The 22,677-nt window shown below is 40.3% G+C and overlaps 1 protein-coding gene across 3 annotated transcripts in view; it reads right to left on the bottom strand.

Annotated features, from left to right (window-relative positions):
* Positions 1-22,677, bottom strand: part of cd2ap (CD2-associated protein) — an 82,982-nt gene that overhangs the window by 36,023 nt on the left and 24,282 nt on the right. For 2 of the 3 annotated variants that reach the window (XM_034150415.1, XM_034150414.1), the window contains exons 3-10: positions 19,140-19,317; positions 17,928-18,028; positions 16,764-16,890; positions 14,712-14,890; positions 11,128-11,212; positions 10,784-10,878; positions 5,693-5,791; positions 3,572-3,625 (exon numbers count right to left, since the gene is read on the bottom strand). In XM_034150415.1, coding sequence (XP_034006306.1) covers positions 3,572-3,625; positions 5,693-5,791; positions 10,784-10,878; positions 11,128-11,212; positions 14,712-14,890; positions 16,764-16,890; positions 17,928-18,028; positions 19,140-19,317 — 918 coding nt within the window. The remainder of the gene's footprint in view (positions 1-3,571; positions 3,626-5,692; positions 5,792-10,783; positions 10,879-11,127; positions 11,213-14,711; positions 14,891-16,763; positions 16,891-17,927; positions 18,029-19,139; positions 19,318-22,677) is intronic. The other variant, XM_034150416.1, reaches the window with a different exon arrangement.

Here is a 22,677-nt window from a genome sequence, read left to right as displayed (position 1 = left end):
AGAAGACGAAGTGACGTCAGCGGCTCATTTTTGCGTAATCTTCACTCAGGGAACTTATTCCGGTGTGAACGCGATCTGTACTAAGTGCCCTGGGGTAATAAGTGCCGGGGTAATAAGTGCCGGCACTAAGTACGGCAAAGTACTTGGTGTGAACGCGGCTAAAAAGGAAACCTCTTCTGCCTCATAAAGGCAGTATTTATTAAAGGGCTGTTGCACAAAATACAACCGTTTAAAGTTATTTTCCTCCTTCTGACTTACATGTAGTGTGTGAGAATGCTGTTTTTGACATTTAACGACTTGGACATCTTAAAAAACATCAAATAGAGTCAAAGACCCCATGGGCTGAATAATTAACAATGACATACTGATTGCCGACATCTATTAAATGTCAAGCCATTTACAACCCAATTATATTATATAACCCTGGTGGGCCTCGCCTGACACTGAGGCCCCGCTCACACGGGACCGTTTGCGTTTATGCACAGTATGCGTATTCAAAAAAGTCTTCCGTTCACATGCATTTGTTTCATTTAACGTGTCTGTTTAAACGAGGCCGCTGGAAACGCTGTAGTACATATGCTGGGACTGTAAGTGGCGCTGTAACTTCTGCCAAAATACACCAAAAGCCGCGAAGAAGAGCAGCCTGGAGCAGCCCCACAGCAATGTTGCCATGGCTACCCTTCTGTTTAAGCCCTGAAACTGAAAGAAACTGAAAGAAACCGAATCTGTTGTTGCTGATGGTTGTGGTAGAGGAGCTGTATATTTTTGCACTAATATCTGTAGCATGGTCAGTAGCAGTAGCACTAACAGTAGCTACTGACAGGAGGAAGTCAGTGTGTGTGGCGATTGCTGGTATTCAGCGGGATATAGTAATTTCCTCAGCATATGGATAAATGCAACGGGGGGAAGTTAACTGAAAGAAACCAAGAAGCACGTCTCTGTGGATATTGCATCGAGAGCACGGCTCAGAAAGAGAGATATTCTCTACAAACACCGGGTGAGATGCACCTTTGTCAATATAATGGATCAATGCATGAAATCTGACTGTTTATTTTGTTTAAGGAGTATATTGGGCGTTAACAATTCTGGTTTGCCTTTTATAATATTATTTCATTCAAGAACCCCTTGTGCGTTTAATTAACACAGCTATTTTTGATAGTTGCTACAGCAGTGAGCAGGAGAGGTGGGGAGAGGTGGGGCTATCGCTATTTTTTCAGGAAATATTTGTATAGAGGTGATTACACGGACTCGGTTGACCCCCCAGAGCGTTTCGTTTGCAAATCTATCCACCTTGGGACCCGTTATTGTTTGTGGGGTCAGTTTCTATCGGCCTCGTGTAAATAATAGGGCTATACGCACGCGAAACTATGCAGATACAAGCAGTTTTCTCCTCGTGTAAACGGCGCCTGAGTCACATACACAGGAATATGCACAAATAAATCATATCCTGCCACAGGGGTACATGTCTATTTTTACAACATACAGCAACAAAACTTTCAATTATTTATTTTTAGCATTAAAAAGCAATTTCCTTCATCATGGGAGTCTGTTTCTGCACAGGTTGAAATGCTAGTTAATATGTATTTGTTCTAGCTGTACCTGTATAATTAGCCATACCTATATATGGTGTATATATTAGGAATTGGAATACAGTCCTTGACTTTCATTAAGGACCCAGCACAAAGTATTCAAGGGCTGACTTGATGGAGTGTATTGTGTCTTAATTCCATTGGCATTAGATCAATATGTTGTTTAAACGATGTCTAACTGAGTCACACTTCAGTGAAGTAGCACAGCTTGAATAACTGAGACTCGAGAACAATATACCACTTTCGGCGGCAGGAGCTCCAACAAGCCGTTTCGGACAGAGAGTGAATACACATACTAAACAGAGATGCTGTATGAGAAACCAATGTGAGTTTGCAAAATTGCACAATATAAATCTATTCTCGTCGACCTCAACAATGGAATTATGATCAGTAGAAATGGCCATGACATGGGACCTTTAATAAAAGGTGCAGAGCTCACGTCTCTCTATTCCTATGCTCAACACGTACTTGTATTAACTCCTGATGGGCCTTTCGGAATCTGTGAATGCCACTGTCTATGTCGGTATGTTTTAACTGCATGTGTGTGAACGTGTGGGTCTGTGCTGTCACAACTCAACAGGGGTCCGGGTCAGCACACTAGTCAGTTACTACGAACCAAGAATACTAGAGAAACCATTGTTTATCAAGAGGTTGCACAATGGGGGACAGTATCGCTTAAAGGTCTCCTATCATGATATTTGTAGGCATATATTATAGGTCTCAGATATATAAAAATATATAAAAAACATGTCAATGAAGTGTTTTGCTCAAAACACTAAACAGATCACCCGTTCTGGCCATGCCTGATACCCCTCTGTTTCAGCCCTGTTACTAAAGGGCTGATTATGGGTATAATAGCTTTATAAAACTAAAAACTAAAACGAGGGGGCGGAGCTCATGCCTGCTCATGCAGGAGAATTCTACCCAGATACTCAGCTAAACGCTGCCGTGATGAAACGTCATATCATGTTCCAAACCACATCAAGGATTATTTCTGAAACAGTATGGAGCTCAAACGCTTTTTCTCTTGCGGGTTTACCACAAGGTGAGTTCCTTTTTTTATTTCCTGCTTTTTTACACATACTCTCTCCAGTACAGGTTAGCTCTGACTGTTAGCGATGCTTGCTAATGTAAACAAAGACCATATTACGTCCAAAACACGTCACGCATTGTTTCTGATAGCAACGTTTCTGATAGGGCCGTGGGTGTAAAGCCAGCCCACATTTAATTTATTACGTAATATCGGACGCAAATCTGGATCAGCTCCGTTGTTGTTGGAAAAGAGAGAGGGTTTTATTTTTGTGAGTTTTCTGACACACCAGGGACACATATTTATGTATAAAAGACATAAAAAAGTGCATTTTGCACGATAGGTCCCCTTTAAATGTCTGCAGGTGAAATTGAAGAACTGCAAATGTGTAACCCTGAAGAGAGCAGAGATAACTGCTTCAGTTCCCATTCAGAAGGGGCAATTTAACTGTAAGTGGTGAAAAGATAAATATAGCATACACTTCAACTGTTATTGATTTTTTTCTTTTTGGTGGGCCTTGTTATGGGGCTCAAGTATGTTTTACTTTGAATTACTCCTCACTTTTTCAAAACAAACCGGGGGCATGCCGACCACAATCTACTAAGTGAAACACTGACTATGGAGAAGTAATATCCAATCCAACTCTATTATAGAGCACTTCAAAACCTCCAGACCAAAGAGCTGTAAAGAGAACTACAAAATCACACAGCTCACAAAACAAAAACAAATAAAGATAAGAACACAAAATAAACAAGAATAAAAACTACAGATATAGAGATGTACTACTCTGCTTCAAAAAATCCGAAGTGTCTTTAATTTACACACACTATATAATTTGCCCCTGTCTCCAGTCTTTTTCTTGATTGAGATGTTCAGATATATAAGAATACACATGAGTGATGGGAGAAACAAACAATCTGTGATGTTCTTTCATCAGGCACTAACAGCTCACCTCTTCTGGCTCCTGCTTAGGAGATGATCTCACTGACCCTCTTGATGTGGGAGTCTAAAATACAAACAGGACAACACAGAATAACTTAATGCTTAATTACTTTCTGTGATGAAACCTCAGAGGACGCTAATGTCATTTACAAAAGACAGCAAGTAGACTCAGCCTTCATTCAGAAAAGAGCGCTCACATGGCCTGATCATACCAATTATTTTTGAGCTGAAGCCTTTTGAAAAAAAAGCTGATTCACTGATAAATAACAATGCCTGGAAGAGATGTATTAGTACTAAGCTTGAACCAGACTCTGGGACAGTTTATCCCACAGGCGATAACCACATTTTGTATATTTGTTTATTGCAGGTAAACACGTGTATTTTAATCGTTTATTTGGCAGGGACAATGCACATCAATGAACACTTAAAACAATTAAATGTGTCAAGTGTAAATATGCCAGATTTAGTTTGAGCTAATTTCCATCCGCAGTCCTTCACATAAAACATTTAAGAAAATGACATTTTACAAACATGGCAAAAACAAAATACATGATATGCAAAAAGTGCAAAAGAGCAAGAGCAGCATACACAAGTATTTATGACATGGTAGTACAATATAGCAGCAACGACATATAAAGTGCAAGAGATGATACAAGAGCTACCTAAAGTGCAAGAGGAGATACCCCTGTGTTAAAGTGCATTTAGCGGTGATTACACGTCTGTTTGTTTCTCCACCATTCTTTGAGTTGACCTTTAAAACTATTGAGAGTGGGTCAATCCCGTATCTCAGTTGGGAGGCTACTAATGCTGCTTTCTCAGCAAAATTGGAACGTTTTGGTAAGGATTGAAAACTTCCGACCTCCACGTGCATGACGCCAAATGCAAGTAGGGGCATGGCTGACTGACAAACTGATGTTTCTTCTACACTTTAGACCAAGAAATAACGAATCGCTTTTGTGCAGAGGAGATTATCAACAGAGTTGATTTACCGTAGCCAGGTACATAATTACATTGGTGACATATGGTGACATTAATTTACATGCAGTACAGGATTTATTATATGATAGTGTGGATATGTTACATGCAGAAACGGTTTTACTATATGATAGTGTGTACCTTTTTTAATTAAATAGAGATAGATATGCTCTACAAAGTGTGTTGATGTTGTGCGACGTCAGACAACTGCTGCTTTATTAAGTTGAGGTTAATGGAATTGCAGGCTTACTATTAAGAAGTTCCACTACGAATAGGGTTCCAGTTTCTAGTTAGGTCAACCATTTTCTATGTGTGCTATTTTGAACGCAGTATCATTTAAGTCACACTCAACATCTCGCTTTTCTGTTTTTTTACCCGTTTTGCTCAGTATATAAAACATTTTTTTACATTTAATATATGTGTGTGTCTAGTTTACTCAATTATCAGAGGAAAAAAGGACATAATCAAAGAATATTTAAGACTATTTTAAGACTATGAATACTGCTTTGTAAAAAGAACTCGTTCCAATTTCCATACCATTACAGGGCCAAAGCATTGTAGACATAAACGCCCGCTACCGGCACATAACATTTCATGATGAACAGATAATTAGAGCTCTCCTTCAAACACGTTTCAAGAAACATAATTGCCCTATTTTGAATGATAATTTGACCGATGTGCAAACAACCTTCTATTGTCACACAATGATCATTTATTCAGACTGGAATCTGCCACGTTGTCACTATGAAACTTGTTTTTAATGACACTGTCACCTCCTATCAGTCTTATATTATGTGAGGATTTAAAACACCGTCAGGTCCTGTAGTTTACAACGTCTGGGTTATTTAGTATTTTACTTTCTACCCGTTTGTAGAGGGACTTTATAGACATTTTCCACATTTACAATTAGGATGTTTAATTTTCCTTAAAGGCCCTCAACTAGTATCTTTTGTCATTATTTTGTTACAATTTGATATGTAAAATGTCAGAAAATAGCTTCAGATGTCCAACAGAACTTCAGAGCAAACATTGATATCATTAAATTATAATAAGTCCTAAACACAAATATATTTGCAGAAAATAAACAAAGAAAACAGCAAATCCTCAGAATTAAGAATCTTCAACTAAAAGATTTGATAGATTTGCAAAGACTTACCTCTTTTTCTGCATCAGACACCATGGTAACAAAGTTGTCAGGGAAGACCCCCTCTCTGCCCCCGATCTCCCCTCGCCACCATCCTGGCTCTCCTGTGTCCTGTTAGACAACGAATTAAGAAAACACTTCATAACAACAAAACTTAAGGCAGGGCTTGACATCATAAATGGCCCGCTGGCCCGGAGGCACTATTTAGACACCCCGGGCCAGCATAACGTACTTTCCACTTGCCCGCTCGGGCCACTAAAAACAGTAAGACATACATTCACATTGTTCTGTGGTATTGGTATTTTAAGCAATTTTTTAAGCAATTTTGTTAGATTGTTTCGTTTATTAACGCTACAACATCGCGCTCTACTCCATAGCTCCCGTGCGCGTGCAGTGTGAGTAGGCTCTGGTGCTCCTTCACTACAGACTTTCGTGCCACCTAACCATTCGGCAAAATGTTTTTAAAAACACCGGTAACCGGCCAAGCGCCGGGCAAAAATCAGTCCTTAAATAAAGAAAGGCACCGGAGGAGTTAAAGGAGAGTGACAGGGAGTATGAGAAGACGAGGGAGAGAAAGTTTCAGCCACACTGGCTTGATCGTTGGAGTTGGCTGGAATATGATGCCAATATAAACTAGGTCTTTTGTCGGCTCTGTACATCAATGCCGACCTATTCTGACAAGTAAGTGAAGAGTAGAAAATATAAAAGGTATATTTGCTATAGGGAAATGTCCCAGCAGTTAAGGATAATGAAGGCTGTAATCTAGGCTATTACATTTCTAACTCCTGATGATGACAGGAAGGCAGAAAGCGCATTATAAAAACAATAATACTCATAGCAGAAAATGTCACCCTCCTTTTTATTTATTTTTAACAATGACCACAATATAATTATTTTAATAAACCAAATATGAACAATTGCTTTATAGAATGTATAGTAGGCCTAGCTAGTTATAGTGGCTATTTACATATGATATTTAAGCAGCAGATTCTTTTGGTTGTTTAGGGACTCTCCACTCTTCAAGGGCCAGGTAGCAGAACGCTCCACAGGGGTTTGACCCGCATGAAAAAAACACCTCACACCAGGTGTAATCGAAAGCAATCGAAACACCCGCTGTGTTAGCTGGGATTCATGTTAATGGTGAAATGGATGCAGGTTTCCAGGATAAAATGGAGAATATGTTTCATACAGCGTACTATGTTGTTAAGAAAGAAAAGCCATTAACTGACTTTCCGGACCTGGTGCAGCTCAACAGTAGGACTCGCTCCAACATGACCAATTGTTACTTGTCAGACAAGGCATGTTTAAGGTGAGAATCACAAATACATTAATACATTCCGAATTTACTATTTAATTAACTTTTTACAATTCCTTCATTATGAATGAAATTCCCTTTTTTTACCTACAGATTCACAATTGATATCTACAATGTGGAGAGGGAGCAACTGCTTTCTGACCTAAAGAATGCAGGCTATATCAGTGTGATGATTGACGGGGCAACTGATACTGGGAACCTTGACAACGAGATTGTCTATGTCAAGTTCTTCAATAAGGAGAGAGGAGTGGTTCAGTCCTTCCTTGGCATTGAGGATGTCAAACACGCACATGCAGTTGGTGTACTTTCTGCAGTACAGACAGTGTTTGAACAAGCAGGTCTGGATAACTTGAAGGAAAAGGTGGTTTTCCTATGCGCTGATGGTGTGGCTGTCAATTTGGGGAAGAGGAATGGTGTGGCTGCAAAGCTGAAGGAAGAGATTGGACACCTGCTTGCTATACACTGTGTGGCACACAGGCTGAAATTAGGTGTGGTGGATTCAATAAAAGAGAATCAGAGGCTGAAGCAGCTGCAGGAGGTGCTGCAATATTTGCATCAGCAATACCACTACTCTCCAAAGGCACTGAGCCCCCTTTCACACAAACGCGTTTTCAGGGCCGGCTCGGAGCTAGAGCCTGAAAAGTACAGATTTTTCCTCTTCACACCGCAGTGGCGCCGCCTCTTAGCTCCGGAACCCGTTTCGTTTCCAGCTCCAAAAAATTGTCGGTCTAGAAGCAAGATTCCGGAGCTAAGAGGCGGCGCCGCTTACGTCTCTCTTACGTCGAGGCGGGGGCAGGGGCATGGGCGGGATTAACCTCCTGAACAACAACAAAATGCCCGCGTTTTATCCAGTTTGTACACAACGATAGCATAGCATAACCAAAGCGAACAGCGCTTCAATACAATCGGCCATTGTTGTTGTTGTCGATGCGAGGGATTTCCGCGCGGTTTGGCTTTTATGAAGCAGGCACGTAAACGGTTACATCATGACGCAAACGATGAGGCAATGACGCAGTACCACCCCGGCTCTGTGTGGTGTGAACAAAGCGGGAGCAGAAAAGGGAAACCGGAGCTGAACCAGAAAAGCTCTAGCACGGAGCTAGAACGGGAAAAGCGCTGGTGTGAAAGCCGCATGAGGGAGCTGAGGATGCTGGCAGATGCAATGGAGGAGAAGGTCCTCAAGCCTACAAACCTGAAGGGGGCCAGGTGGTTGCCCTACATCCACAAGGCAACACAGATCCTGTGTAATAGCTATGCAATCTTTGTGGCCCACTTTGAGGACCAGGTCAGCCCAGAGAGGACACCCCGACCTTCACCTGCAGTGATGGGAAGGGCAAAGAACATCCTACACTACCGCAAAAGCCACACCAATGTCCAGTTCATGCACTTCTTGCTGGATACACAGGACTTTCTCAAGGCACTGAGCCTCCAGTTTCAGCAGGATAATCTGATGCCAGGGGAGGCAGTGCAGTACATTGAGGCCTGCCTCATTGGCCTTACAGAACTGTGTCTGGAGCCCGGAGAGCAGCAAAGGAAGATGTTGGCTGATGCAATGAATGGCACCTATAGGAGGGGTAGAGCTAAAAAAAACACCACCACAGACTAGGGTTGCAAAATTCCGGGAATTTTCAAAGATGGAAACTTTCCATGGGAATAAACGGGAATTAACGGGAATAAACTGGGAATTTTCTAAATTGAAGGTTGGCTCTTCATAGGGAACTTAAATATAGTTGGGGAAAGTATATTTTAGCATAATCTTGACTAAAACAAACAGATGCCATTCAAGTACACTTGAATATCCATGCCAGAGCACACTGCTTACTGCATGGCTATTGAGACCACACCCCCTACAGGCACTGTGCATTCCTCCATCACATGCACAGATGAGTAATATTTAACTCAACATTCCTGTTTTCGTTCTTCAATGAAACAAATAATTGTTCAATAAAATAATTAAAACGTGTTCTGTTCTACTACTAAAAAAATATATATTAAAATTAAAAAAGATCTGTTGAAATGTCATGTTTTTTGTTTAATTTTGCATCGAATATTTCCAAAATTCCCCAGCTTAACTTCCCATGGAAACTTTCCGGAAACTTTCTGCCCCTTTGCAACCCTACCACAGACACACTGGCTACAGACAGGAAGACAATTACAGACATGCTTGCCAAACATATTGAGAGCCGTCTGGGAGACCTGCTGTCTACCGAGAGCATTGTGCAAAAATGCTCAGCTCTTGATCATAATATGTGGCCAAAACTGGACAACTCAGATGAGTCCAAAGAAGCCTTTGTCCTCCATGGACGAGCAAATATTGAGTCCCTGTGCCACCATTACCAGAGCATCCTGGTGCGTGAGGGGACCACAGTCACTGAGGTGTTGGGAGAGTACAGGCTCTATCAAATCTGGGCAAGAATGCGGAATGGGCCCCTCAGAGACACTCTCCTAGAAATACTCCAGAGAGGTGATCTACAGACCAAGTTTAAGAACCCAGGCATCTTTTCCCAGATCTACCTAACAATGGCCGTCAGTACCGCAGCATGTGAGAGAGGCTTCTCATGCGTGAAGAGTGACTGGAGGTCCTCACTGTCGACCCAAAATGATACCTTTGACGCTAAGAGAGCTGTTTTGCAGTGGTGGCAGTCGGGGTCAAGAGCCAGAGGTCCAGGATCTACAGCCTGGTCATCAGGAGGACGGCAAAATCAACCGACCGAGGAGGAAAATGAGGAAGAACTGACGATTGAAATGTTGTAGTATAGTAGTAATGTAGTTTGTAAATAAATTACTATTGCAACAAATGTGTTCATTTTCTTCATTATTAGAGTCCATTTTTTTTAGACCAATTCTCTTGGGCCAGTGTTGGTTACAATGGTGGGGCCAGTGACAATGAAAATCTAATTTTCCCTTAATGTCTACCCTTACTTAAGGTATTGATTTGTGATCTTTGCTCTGTCTTGGCTCCACAGCAAAGTAGAAAATCATAGCACTTCTCATCAGTGTCCACTAGATGGTGCTACATATCTTTACTCTGTGGTCTTTAAAGGGAACTGAAGGAGTCATGGAGACAACCCCTGAGTCAGAGACAACATAACTGTCAACATGTCAGAGGCAGCTGAGTTTGAGTCCGAGTGTGTGTGCCTTTCTGTGTGTGTGTGTCTGTTAGTGTCCATTCTCTCACCTAATGGAGAAGACTAAATGGGGCTTTAACAAGACAGAGGTGTGTCAGAATTTCTCTGTAATTTAATAAGCCATCAAAATGCCAGGGACTGCAGATGAAAATGTACCTTTGTGGCTAAATCTGACTTAAGTTCTCCAGGTCCATTGTCCCTTCTCAAATAGATACATAGATACCAATGCCTCAATACAATGTGAGCAAAGACATGCAACGTGATTGATGAGTTGCAGTACTGGTTTCACTACTTCAAAATGTGTTTTTGCTCATTAAATAACAAAGATCATTATGATCAGTGTGTTAATCTCCTGTTAATATATTTTATTTCCTCCAACCTGTGACTTCTAATACAGAATTGAACCACTAGATATGCTGGGAAGATTTGAGTACTATCAGGAAATGTCATAACTTAAAACCCATGTTTATAAATCAAGCTGATTTGCAGGATGATTTTTGAGAATAAACTTGAAAACAGTTCTGCAGTTATGAGTAAGCCTGCATGAGCACATCAAACAGCCAAGCATGTGAGTTTAGATAATATAGGTGACTTTAGTGAACCCAGTTGTTTCCATCATTTAATTTCACAACTTGAATGTATGAGACAGTGGAGTCTTACCTTGCTCAGGATGTGGAGGGTCTCGCCCTCCTTTATGGTCAGCTCATCCTCATTTGTACCCTCGAAAGCAAACGTGACTTTACAGTACTCTTTCGCTGAGGAAACAGAGAATGGGGTCTTAAGGATTCATAGGCAAAAACACAAGACAAAACTAAATATACTACAGTTTCACACATTGATTTACTGTTCATGTCAAAAAAGGGAAACGTCTGATGTAATATCTCAACTACCAAACACACAAACAACACATGGTTTCAAGTTCTCTTACTTTAGGTTTATTATTTTTGAGAAAAATAAATGTTGTCTGTCTACTTATATATTTTAAGTATTTTTCAGTGCTTTACCTTTGGATTTGTTGTCGTCTGCTCTCTGCGAGTCTGTCATGTTGGGATGGGCGGGCTTTGCAGCGGATGGTAATGATGGGATTGGCTAAAATGAAGCAAACCATACAGATGGAGATGATTTATCGCACATGAGTGGACATGTTTAATGTGTTGGACTACTGTCATAAAGACAGAGTGAGTCTGAACCCAATGAGTGGAGTTATCTGATCATGAGTGATGCTTTCATTCTCGGGTTAGCAGTTAAGAATTGTTGATTTTATGGTAAGAGAATCATTATTAAAAGTAAACGGTACATGTTTTCATGCTCACTTATATTCCACAAATTCAAAATAGTTAAAGTAAACAGGATATCTTTCCTTGAAATATTTCAAATGTATTCAGAATGTAGCATTTTCCAATGAAGACGTTTGATGTGTAGATATTATTTGGGTTTTAGCAGCATTCCTTGGACATGTATGCAGAACATTAGGAATTTGGTTCTCAATTTGTTGTTTTTTTATCGCAGTTTGCGGTGCACAGCCTCTTGCCTTATCACACTCAGCTAACCAACAGCATCCAACGCTAGGGTATGGATGTTATGCACAACAAATATCCCTCATGTCTTCAAGTATAATAATGCCTATGAAAACCTTGGATATGTGAAAACATTTCAACATGAGCTTTCTAAAGAGGGTCACTGTTTTTTAGCAAGGTCAAACAAGCCCTCTGTAGGCGGAAATCCCATTTGAATGCAAAGACGCATCAAAATAGAGTATTAGTGGAATATTAATTTTAATGGTGTAGTAGGAATATTGTCATTTTTAAACTCCTGAACAACAACAAAAAGCCCGCGTTTTATCCAGTTTGTACACAACGATGGAGAAACTTAACAAGCAGCAGTGGTCCACTGAAGAGACCAGCTACCTACTGGGAATCTGGTCTTCCGAAGAGGTACAGAGGAAGCTGGAGCACAATCGGCCATTGTTGTTGTTGTCGGTGTGAGCTGTGAGGGGTTTCCGCGCGGTTTGGCTTTATGAAGCAGGCACGCAAACGGTTGCGTCATGACGCAAACGATGACGCAATGACGCAGCACCAGTCGGACTCTGGGCGGTGTGAAAAGAGCCGGAGCTAAACCGAAGAACCGGTTCTGAACCTAAAAAGCTCTAGCACGGAGCTTGAACCGGAGTTGCGTTGGTGTGAAAGCCGCAGTGTACTTGATACTAGCGCAGGCAGAGGGGGTTCTGAGGCTGTGAGGAGTGTGAGAGAATGACATGTGGGGGGATGTGAGGAGTGGAAAGTGAGGAAGCCATGTTAGTTTTGAAAAAGAGTGAGGGCTGTTGTGAGGAGAGAGAAGGAGAAGTGGAGAGAGTTTCAGATCGGAGTGAGCTCATGTTATCACCTGCAAGTTTATATTTACAAGCCAATGATCGGATTGTCCTTCCTTTTTTATTTTCAATTGCAAAGGAGTAAACTAATTATAAAAAATAAATCCTGCTTCCCTCAATGGTCAATGGTTATAAGTGGTATTTCCTGTTTGAATGTGATGTCGAGTGCATGTGCTGATGACATTAAAACAAGTGTATTCACAACAAACAGACACTTCACGTCAATCTGGGTCTGCTCCTTTAGTGTGGGCATTAAACAACCGATCTCTAGAAAAGGCAAATTAGTCAGAAGAACACAGGCTGTGGCTCAAGGGGGGAAATGGACATCAACCAATCGGAGGGTCGGGGGTTTGATCCCCAGCCCCTGCAGTCTACATATCCAAATGTGCTTGGGCAGAACACTGAGACCCACATTTCTCGCGTATGCATGGCCATAGATCTAAACGTAAAACAGCACAGAAATACACTACATAGATAAAACATATCTCGTATAGATTTATGAGATGTTACTGAGCCTGGCGGCTGTTTATATAGTCTGCCTCAGATAACTGTCAGGAGCTCAACATTTTGCATATATTTTATTTACTGAGACTATTCATGTAAATGTGCTGGGCTCCAGTTCATCTGATTTGCATACATTGCTGCATCTGATGCCAGTCTTTTTATCTTGCAAGAGAAAAGTTAAGAGGAAACAGTCAGATGTTATCAGCTGAACTACAAGATCACCGACTGAATGAAAATGAAAAATCTAATATATGAATGTCTCTGACTAGATCATTGCTGGTAATAACAGGTAAAGGATGATAAACGGCCTGCTTAAAAAGGGCTTGAATTGGCTGCTAAATCACACTGCAATCGACCTGCTGTGAGTCATCGAAAACACACATTCAGGTAGAAAACCACCACGACAAACAGAAAGCTAGTCGGGAGAACATCGCAGCGCTCACCAGAAATGTACTGTAAAGTAACTTTATGATGTATGTATTGAATGCTGAAATATTCTTTACTCTGTATTTTCTTGTTAAAACTAGTTGGTGTAAAGTGATGCTGGAAAAAAATAGTTTCTCAGACATGGTCTGTGTGAAGAGATGGGCGTCATAGAGAAGGGAATAAGTGATATCTCTCAAATATGAGGCCAATTTTCTCTCCTGGAATATTACAAAGTGTTGCGATTGATGAAACTCATTTCAAAACGGAGAGGAATAGTTGTAATGAATGAAAAAAGAGAGCTATAGAAAGCTGGAGTGGATGTAAATGACAGACGTCTGTATGGAAAGCAACCAAAACGCTCGCAAACTTCAACACTGGAAAGGTGTGAAGGAACGGGGATTCAGAAGATTAACAATAGCAAGCAGTTCTTATGGTGTACACTGGCCCCTTAAGAGGTGTCACTATATCTCTGACTCACTCAATGTTTTTGACTGGGCTGTAGTCTCACTCTGAGTCACACACAACAGTGCTCCAGAGTTCACCCCTGAGACTTCTTTTATGAACAGGAGTCCCTTAAAATAGATAATGTATGTGCCAAAACATGGACTTAGCGAAGTCCTTATAAATGACAAATGTCCACATAGTGTCTTTTTATGTGTCTATGACTACGTTCACTTCTTCCAAGACAGACTAGCATCGCAACCTTGCCGTTTAGTATCTGTTTGTGCTACTATATATTTGTCTGACATTGTTTTTTTACTGTCCATCCAGAACATGCTCTCAAACTTGTGTATGGGGGATAAAACACTCGCCGGCAGCAACATCCAGGGTACTCTCCCAATCCGCTCAAACAAATCAGCTTTTGGTCTTTTTTATGATAGTTCCCATTTGAAAGACAGGGCCAATAACTGGTTTTCCTCCGATTTCCACAGTGATATCACTAAAGGTTTTTCCTTAAGATATATTCACATCTAAGCGCTCAGGATGGCTGAACAAAAACGTTGGGTGCAGCACTCTTTTGTTGGCGACTACTTCTTAATATTGGAAACATTTAAAAAGGTTACTATGTTGATAAAGGCCCCAACTGTTAAGTGTAAAATTTAAAAAAGGCTGAAAATCTACACTGCCTGGGTGGAACTTGGAAAAAGAAAAATCGTAATGTTGCTAATATCTCATGTGAAATACGTTGTCATATTAAAAAGGACATATTGCTTTTCTATTGAGTTGAGCTCTAACAACATGTCTTATGTCACAGATACTGTATATATTTAGAGGTTGCGTCACACTTACTCTGCCCTTCCTCTCCTCTATGTCGGGGCTCGGCAGGCGGGCCTTTAGTTTGACCGAGCCTTCCTTGAAAATATCTCCGAAGCCCACGCCTCTGATCTTCTTGGGCTGAGCAACTACTCCGTTCCCTGAGGCGGGCTGAGGGGATGTGGGGGTGGAGCCGCTTTCCATTCCACTTCCATCTGCGGGTGAGATAAAACAGGGTGAGATGGGGGGTGATTTAATAAGTGTCCAGTCTTACTGCTTTGCCTCCTGCTGCAATACTCTATACTGTAGATTAGAATTTATCTTGAATAAGACATTTTCGCTTCAAGACACAAGAAGGTGTTAAAATTGTGAATTCATAAAACTACCTAGGAGCAGTTTTTAGAATGTTAATACTCAAGATCTGATTTTTTTTTTAAAACAGATGCATGATGGGAAACGATGGTATGATATTTGACACAAAATGATATGTTCTCACATTGTTGCGTTTAAATGTAACCACTTCATATCCAAATAAGACAGACAAACAGGAAGTGAACACTAACAGGAACACGGTATGGGCTCTGCAGCGTTTAAAGACTGGTTCATGGAAAACTAAATGTGAACAGACAGTTACAGAAAACCTTGATCAGTGCTGCTGTTTCTTTAAGTTACGTTGCTGTTCCAGCTGTCGGTACGCAGTGGAATGGACAATTTTCATCTTAGCGGAAACAATACGATCATTTTTAAAGGTCACCTATCATGCTATTTTTAGGCAATAGCATAGGACTCTATAAAAAACATGTCTAAGAAGTGTTTTGCTCAAAATACCAAACAGAGGGTGCGGAGCTTATGCCTGCTCATGCGGGAGATTCTACCGGCAGATTGTCAGCTAAACAATGCCGTGATTAAACACCACATCATGTTCCAAACCACATCAAGGATTATTTCTGAAACAGTATGGAGCTCAAATGCTATTTCTCTTGTCGGTTCACCACAAGGACAGTTCCTTTTTATTTCCTGCTTCTTTACACATACTCTCTCCAGTACAGGTTAGCTCTGACTGTTAGCGATGCTTGCTAATGTAAACAAAGACCATATTAAGTCCAAAACAGTCGGGCATTGATTCTGATACAGCAACGTTTCTGATAGGGCCTTGGGCGTAAAGCCAGCCCACATTTAAGATATTATGTCATGTACGACGCAAATCTGGATCAGCTCCGTTGTACCCCCGTTTTTAGAGAAGTGGGAAAAGAGAGAGGGTTTTATTTTCTGACACTTTGTGAGTCTCCTTACACATCGGGGACACATATTTATGTATAAAAGACATCAAAAAGTGCTTTTTCCCCAATAGGTCCCCTTTAAATCAATTTACCATTTTCAAATCAATATTGTAAGTCAAGTCGTTGGTTTATTTAGTACGTTGTTGTGTAATACGCGGAAAGACGAACATCGACAGGGTGGTCAGGATTCCCATGCGAAGCTAAGTAGCAAATTTGTAAAAGGTAGTTATGATATTTGACCCTACACTATATGTTCTCACAATGTAGCGTTTAAATGTAATCCCTTAATATCCAACCTCAAGCTGTGGATCCTTACATGTACACACACACCCCACACACACAGCAGTAGCTCCCAGTCATATAACTAGCAGACTAAAAGGCTCAGAAACATCCAGCTGCAGACTGAACACCCAGCCAAGCTGCTTGTTGAGACCTGTTTCACCTGTCCTGCAATGACAATCTGAACACCACCTTTTCTACGCTTCATTTCACTTACAATACAATCATAATGCAACAAAAACAACAATTTCTAAATCTTCTGTCTCAACGAGTTCTCCAAAGTCTTGAACAGAGTCTGACAGAGATATTAGAAATAGACTCTGCGCAGATGACAGCCACAGTAACATTTAAGAAGAACCAGAAATTCAGTCAATTTGCTTAATTCAAGCCAATGCACTTGCCTTGGGCTTGTTCTGGTATCGTTCCTAACGAACATACATTTCCAGCACACCTTTTTTAATGTTTGATCCCAACTGAGCTGCATCATTCACACTAATGAGGCCCATCTTGTTTGCAGTTGCTCTCTCACCAGTCTCCTCTGCCGCCGTGTCGTTGGACTCCCCCTCCTCTCCAGAGGCATCCAGCTCTTTGACAAAGTTGGAGGGAAACAGTCCTGACTTGCCGTTCGCGTTGCCGCTCCACCAGCCCTCTTCAACCTGCACAGAGAGGACATTAGGAGATATAATCCACCTGACATGGTAATGTTTTTGTCATTTGAAATGCAGCCTACTGCAAAAACAACACTCACACCCACTAACATCTGGCTTTGTTCTCAGTGACACAGTGAAAATGATTGTGGTATTTATCTCTTGCAGATCTGCTTGGCACAGATACATGGAAACATGAAACCAGGGTGGACAGGCTAATGGGAAAGTAAATGGATAATCATTGAAGACTAACAGGTATGTCCAAACAAGTATGTCTAAATCCCTATTAATTAAAGTAAGTAATTATAATGAATTAACATACAATCAATATGCTCTCTTGGACGCCACTGGAGTCTCTTTTGATAGAAACAGTCATTTTACTTTTTGTCCTATAACGCACTTAATCAAAACCTTTTTCTGCAATTCCAACAAAAATCGCCTCTATTCGGAGGGTTTGAACGGTAGACTAAAAAAAGTAAACCAAACTGCTTTTTACTGTTCAGTTAAATACATTGGACACATTGTGAAGTGTTGTTGTGGCGTTTGATACACGTTACATATGTAAAATGAAATGCATTCTCGCTTATCGACAATATGAAAGGAGTCAGGAATTGACTATGTAAGCAGTGTTTCCTGTGTTTAAAATACTTTGCATGTGCCTACTCATTTAAGTATATTTTCCAACCCACACATCCCTTTAATTTATTATTAGCCCTTCATGTTGCGAACAGTTTAAAAACGCAGTCCTGTCTCTTTCCTGTTCTGACTTGCAGAACCACAAATAACTATTTAACAGTTGGAGTATATTCAGTGGTTAAATGCATTAAGTGGTTGTAATGTACACCTATAACAGTGTCTCAAATGACAGACCAAAAATAGGTTGTTTATCCAAAACACTAAAAGGTGACTAATGGAAAAAGGCAAGGCCATGGCAGATATCTCAAACATGTATACTCCCCCTACCTTCTCCAAAAGCACTGTTATCAGAAGTGACGTACACATATTGGACATTTACATTGTATAAAGTCAAAGCATGCATTAAATACCTCTTCAGTGATGTCTACGATGTCTCCGATCTTCAGCTCCAGCTCATCCTCGTTCTGTGGCTGATAGTCAAACAGAGACTTGCACTGTCTCCTCTTAGGCTCTGTGAAAGGCGGGTCAACAAAACACCAGCTTAGTTAACCAACCTGTTGTATGGCCTCACATGTGCATGTTGGTTAGTGCCAGTCTGAGTTTAATCAAAAGGGAAGGGCTCGGCTGTGTGGAAGAGCATGTTTTCATCTCTGCTAAAATGTCAAAAGCGGGCGGTGTAAGAACTGGGAAGCAAGCAAAGGGTTAATCAAGGAAGCAGGAGAGCATTAAAAATGCTCTGAGAATGTTCCAAAGGTGAGTCTGTGGCAGGCAGCAGGCACACCCTGCTCAACTATGAACTACTGAAAATATAACCACTAAACAAGAGATAGTATTGGTGTGATAGTGTTTAAAGACGTTTTCAGCAATGCAACAAAAGATGCCGCATGCATTTGAGCTGATCCATGAAGGAGAATATCAACTTGGCAGTAACGTAAGCAGTTTATTTGTCAGTGAATACAGCTACAACTCATCAAGCCTCAGGCCAAGTTCCCATGTCTTGCTTTCCACCTGCTGATTAAAGTGAAGAGGGTTAGCCCCACATTTGGCATCTACTCTAGCTCATTGTTAATTAAGGTAGGCTCACTTTTAATGTGTACCAGCTACATAGTTGTGCGTTGATGACCTATTTTTGTAGGCCGCCCCGGATGTTAGCATCACAAAGGCTCCCTCAACATAAAATGTCATTGGATTTGGGAAATATTACACCCACATTAACACCACTTTAATGATTTCTGAAGCGTAAATGCAATCACCAGAAGTAGAAAGCTAATGTTAGGCTATAAAGGGACTTGCTTGGACTTGCTTGGTATTGCTCAAACGCAAAACATCACCATTAGCAGCTTTTTACAGTTGCATTTTTCCCTGAAGTTGAGGTCCTAAAAAAAACATGCCATTTTGTAAGAATAGAAACTGTGGCTAGGTTGAAAAAGACAAAGAAAAAACTCATGATAGGATCTTTGAGCAAGACTGGACACGGTGCAACACACAAATATGCATGAGAGGATACACAAGCCCACAGACAGCACACACAGGTGAAAACATGTTTGCTAATAAGTGTTGACCCATTGCAGTAAACCACAACTCATCCAGGCAGTTATACACATGTGACTACTGCATCTTACTCTTTGAAGCTGCTGGGGGTTGAGGCAGGAAGCCCCCGGTGGGGATGCCGATGGTGCTCATTCTCTGGACCAGGTTGGCCACGTTTCCTGCGCTCTTCTCTCTCCTTAGAGGCAGAGAGGCTTCTTCTTTCGGCTCAGTCTTTGTTTCCTTGACCTCTTTGGATTCCTTCTTCAGTTCCTAAAAAAAAAAAACACACAGGACACAGGAATAAGTCATAAGGCTGGTTTTCCCCCTGGTTTTTAAATGGTTCATTTGGTACCTTTTATACAAGATAATGTTTTATCATGTCACTATATCCAGACAGTAGAAATGAGCCAAAACTCCCAAAAGTAAACCATCCAATCAAAGCCAAGTATTACCTGGAGCAAACTAGGCAGCCTTAATACTGATTGATACCTGCAACCTAAATTAATTACAAATTAAAAAAGAAACAATTACATTTTTAAACCAATTATATTATACTAACATAACAGGCTTAAAGCCAGGGGGAGTGTCTGCAGGTATGTTTCAAACAAAACAACTATTATAAGACATGACATGTTATATGTTCACACCCAAGCCCAGTAGTGTAGTAGCAATGCGCTGCGGCCACAGTTCATATCCACAACACATCTGACTCGTTGGAGCTAATCTGCACCACCCAACTCGCTTCAATATACCCTAATGAAGATCTGATTGGAACCCGACTAGAAAACCGCCAACTTTGTGCATTATATGAGCATAATTGTTCAGAATGAATCAAGAGACATAGAGCGATGCAGCTCTTTCTCACACACTCACACCCAAGCGCACACCTCAGGCCCCCGGAAATAATGGATTTTATTTTTTATTATTTCACAGGTACAGTTACATTAATCTGTAAATAGAGAGGCTATTTTTCATCTGTAGTCCCTGGACAGATTTGATAAATCACCCTATTGAGACACATTTCATTTAAAATAACAAGTTAATACAATCAATAAAAACATGCAACATATAGTACTGGAAATGTTGATAAAAAACAATAAAACAAACATACATATAACATATCAAGAGAAAAAGGACAGGTTAAAGCACAGGCAGTGCAGACAGACGGTGGGTTGTAAGGTGCAGAAGATTGGATCAGTGTTGACAGAGCTGATTCCTCCCTAACCATTATGGCCTGATCAATAGCAATTTGTTTGAACTTGAGCATAACGACAAAATAATAGACCAACTGACCAGAAGGAGTCAGCCTTACTCACTTTAAAGCTTAACATACACTCACTTACTTTTTCAGTATTTGAGGGAAAAACACAGGCACTGCAACGAGTGGATTTATATTTAGTCAGCCCTGCCTAGTTTGACAGTTTGGTCGGAGTTCCCAGGCAGTGATTGACATGTTACCATATCTAAGATAAGTATCAACCACAGACTTGTCTCTGATTGGTTGTGTTCTTTCAGGCCCAGTGAATATTTTAAATGCCATAAGGAGCACTATGAGGAGGCAGAGGAACCAGATATTCCTTTAAAGATGATCAGTTACCCGTACTAATATCTTTATGTCAGGATAGATTGATAGTTTCAGAAAAGAGGCTTAAAAGTTGTTTCAAAAAAGTTGCAAAATGAAAATGAAATGCAGCATAATTAGTTGTTACTATCATTATCATTCAAACTATAAGATGTCAAAAAAATAAAATCAGTATTTTTTTATTTTCATTCTTAACTCGATTTTAAATATAGATGCATTTACTACTCAAACTCCTGATCAATCAGTACCAGGAAATACTATTATTATCATATTTAATTAAGACAATTCTATGTTTAATATTAGGACGCCCTACAATACATCAAAAGGAAAGTTACTCAGATAAAATTATTTGAAATAAAGAAATTGGATATTATGTTATTTTGCAGACGACTTTGTTGCAAACAAAGCTACATTTATGCTCGCTGCTGTAGCCGTGGTTTAATCACAATTTCCTCAGAAATGCATTACCATACAAAACATCTATTTAAATATACATTTAAAAAACAACACATGTAGAATAAGATCTGTCAGAGACACAATAGGTGATAGTGGTAAAGGTGACATTAGACATACTAGATCAAATAATGTTTGTCAAAAAGCCTCTTATTAAAAAATTACATTTAGAATCTTAAGCATTTGTCTTTGTCAAGTGAGTTGCAGGATTGATCAAGACTGTGAAGTGGAACAGAAAGGTAACATGTGAAACAATATGCATCAGTTTCAGATAACATAAGGAGAAGTGAAAAGTGTGTGAGAAGAATGTTCTGGTGAGCTGAAGAGACACAGGAAAAGACCACAACAATGGCTTTGTGTGTAGGGGCTCAGTGCAACATTGTACTAGTTACTCATGCTAAAAGTAGCCACTGCTAATGATCCCAATGATCCAATCAGTCACATAGCCAGGCAGTAAAGCAGCTGCCTGGGAAACTCCCTGACAGCAGCACTAAGTCCACATCACACCTTCACTAAATAGAGTCAGGAATAACATACATTATGTGTGCATAAGTACATTTTTCTATAGCCATTCATACTTAGCAGGTTCCAGCATGCACTGGGGAAGACTGAGGTAGAGTACACATTGAACAATCAGCAGACTATGACAAGGCTAAAGACATATAACTACATTTGCACGTAACGGTCACTGAAATGTCTCCAAATAACCAAACTGCATGTTTTTAGTCCTTAACCTGAGAGACCCCGGTACCGGGGCACTGCTGCAACATCTTGCAGGAAACAGTGTCTGAGGGCATGTTCATTGAATAAACTATGAATGTTTTATATCCATGTAACGGGAAGAAACTCATCTAACTGATCTTTTCTTTTTTCAAAAGAAAACCCACAATGCTAACACTGAGCCTCTGAATTAGCAACGAGCGAAAAATGCTAACACCTTACTGCACCCAAAATCACTCACAAAACCTTATTATTTATCTCTTCTCTACATCCATGACATCGTTTCACATCGTGAGGTGACACAGAATCGATGGGTACCCACATTATCACTGAATTATACGAATTTGCGACGTTATAAGCACAAACGGACATCAAAACAGGTGACGCTAGGTAGCTAAAAATGCTAACATTTTTACCTTGGCTCTGTAGTCTCTCCAAAGTGGTCTTCAATGGCATTAAAACGATAAAAACGCTGCTGAAGTTAATCCATAGGTTAATCCAATGTGTCTGTGTCCCTTTGAAATGATTTCTGATAATCCATAAGCAATAAAACTGCAAAATCGAGCCAGAGATATGGAAAATCCACCCAAATGACCCCAGAAGTGGTTTCTTTTTGCTAAATCTCTCTAAAAAGGTCAAATGTCACTTGTTTTGCATCAATCTTGATACAGGGTACTTATTATATGTTGTACTTTGGATTCCTAAAGCTTTTAGTCTACCTTACCATCATCCAAGAGTAGTTTTCACTATAAGTAAAAAAGAATTTTTGGACGGACACTATAATTTACAGTTTTTTACTATGTAAAATCTGAATTTTCTTTAAAATAAAAAACATCTATATTGATTCTGACTTTTCTACATCCAACTCACAGGTT

The sequence above is a fragment of the Trematomus bernacchii genome, unplaced genomic scaffold (assembly GCF_902827165.1).
Source record: "Trematomus bernacchii unplaced genomic scaffold, fTreBer1.1, whole genome shotgun sequence".
Taxonomy (NCBI): Eukaryota; Metazoa; Chordata; class Actinopteri; order Perciformes; family Nototheniidae; genus Trematomus; species Trematomus bernacchii.
This window is presented reverse-complemented; position numbering and strand designations above follow the sequence as displayed.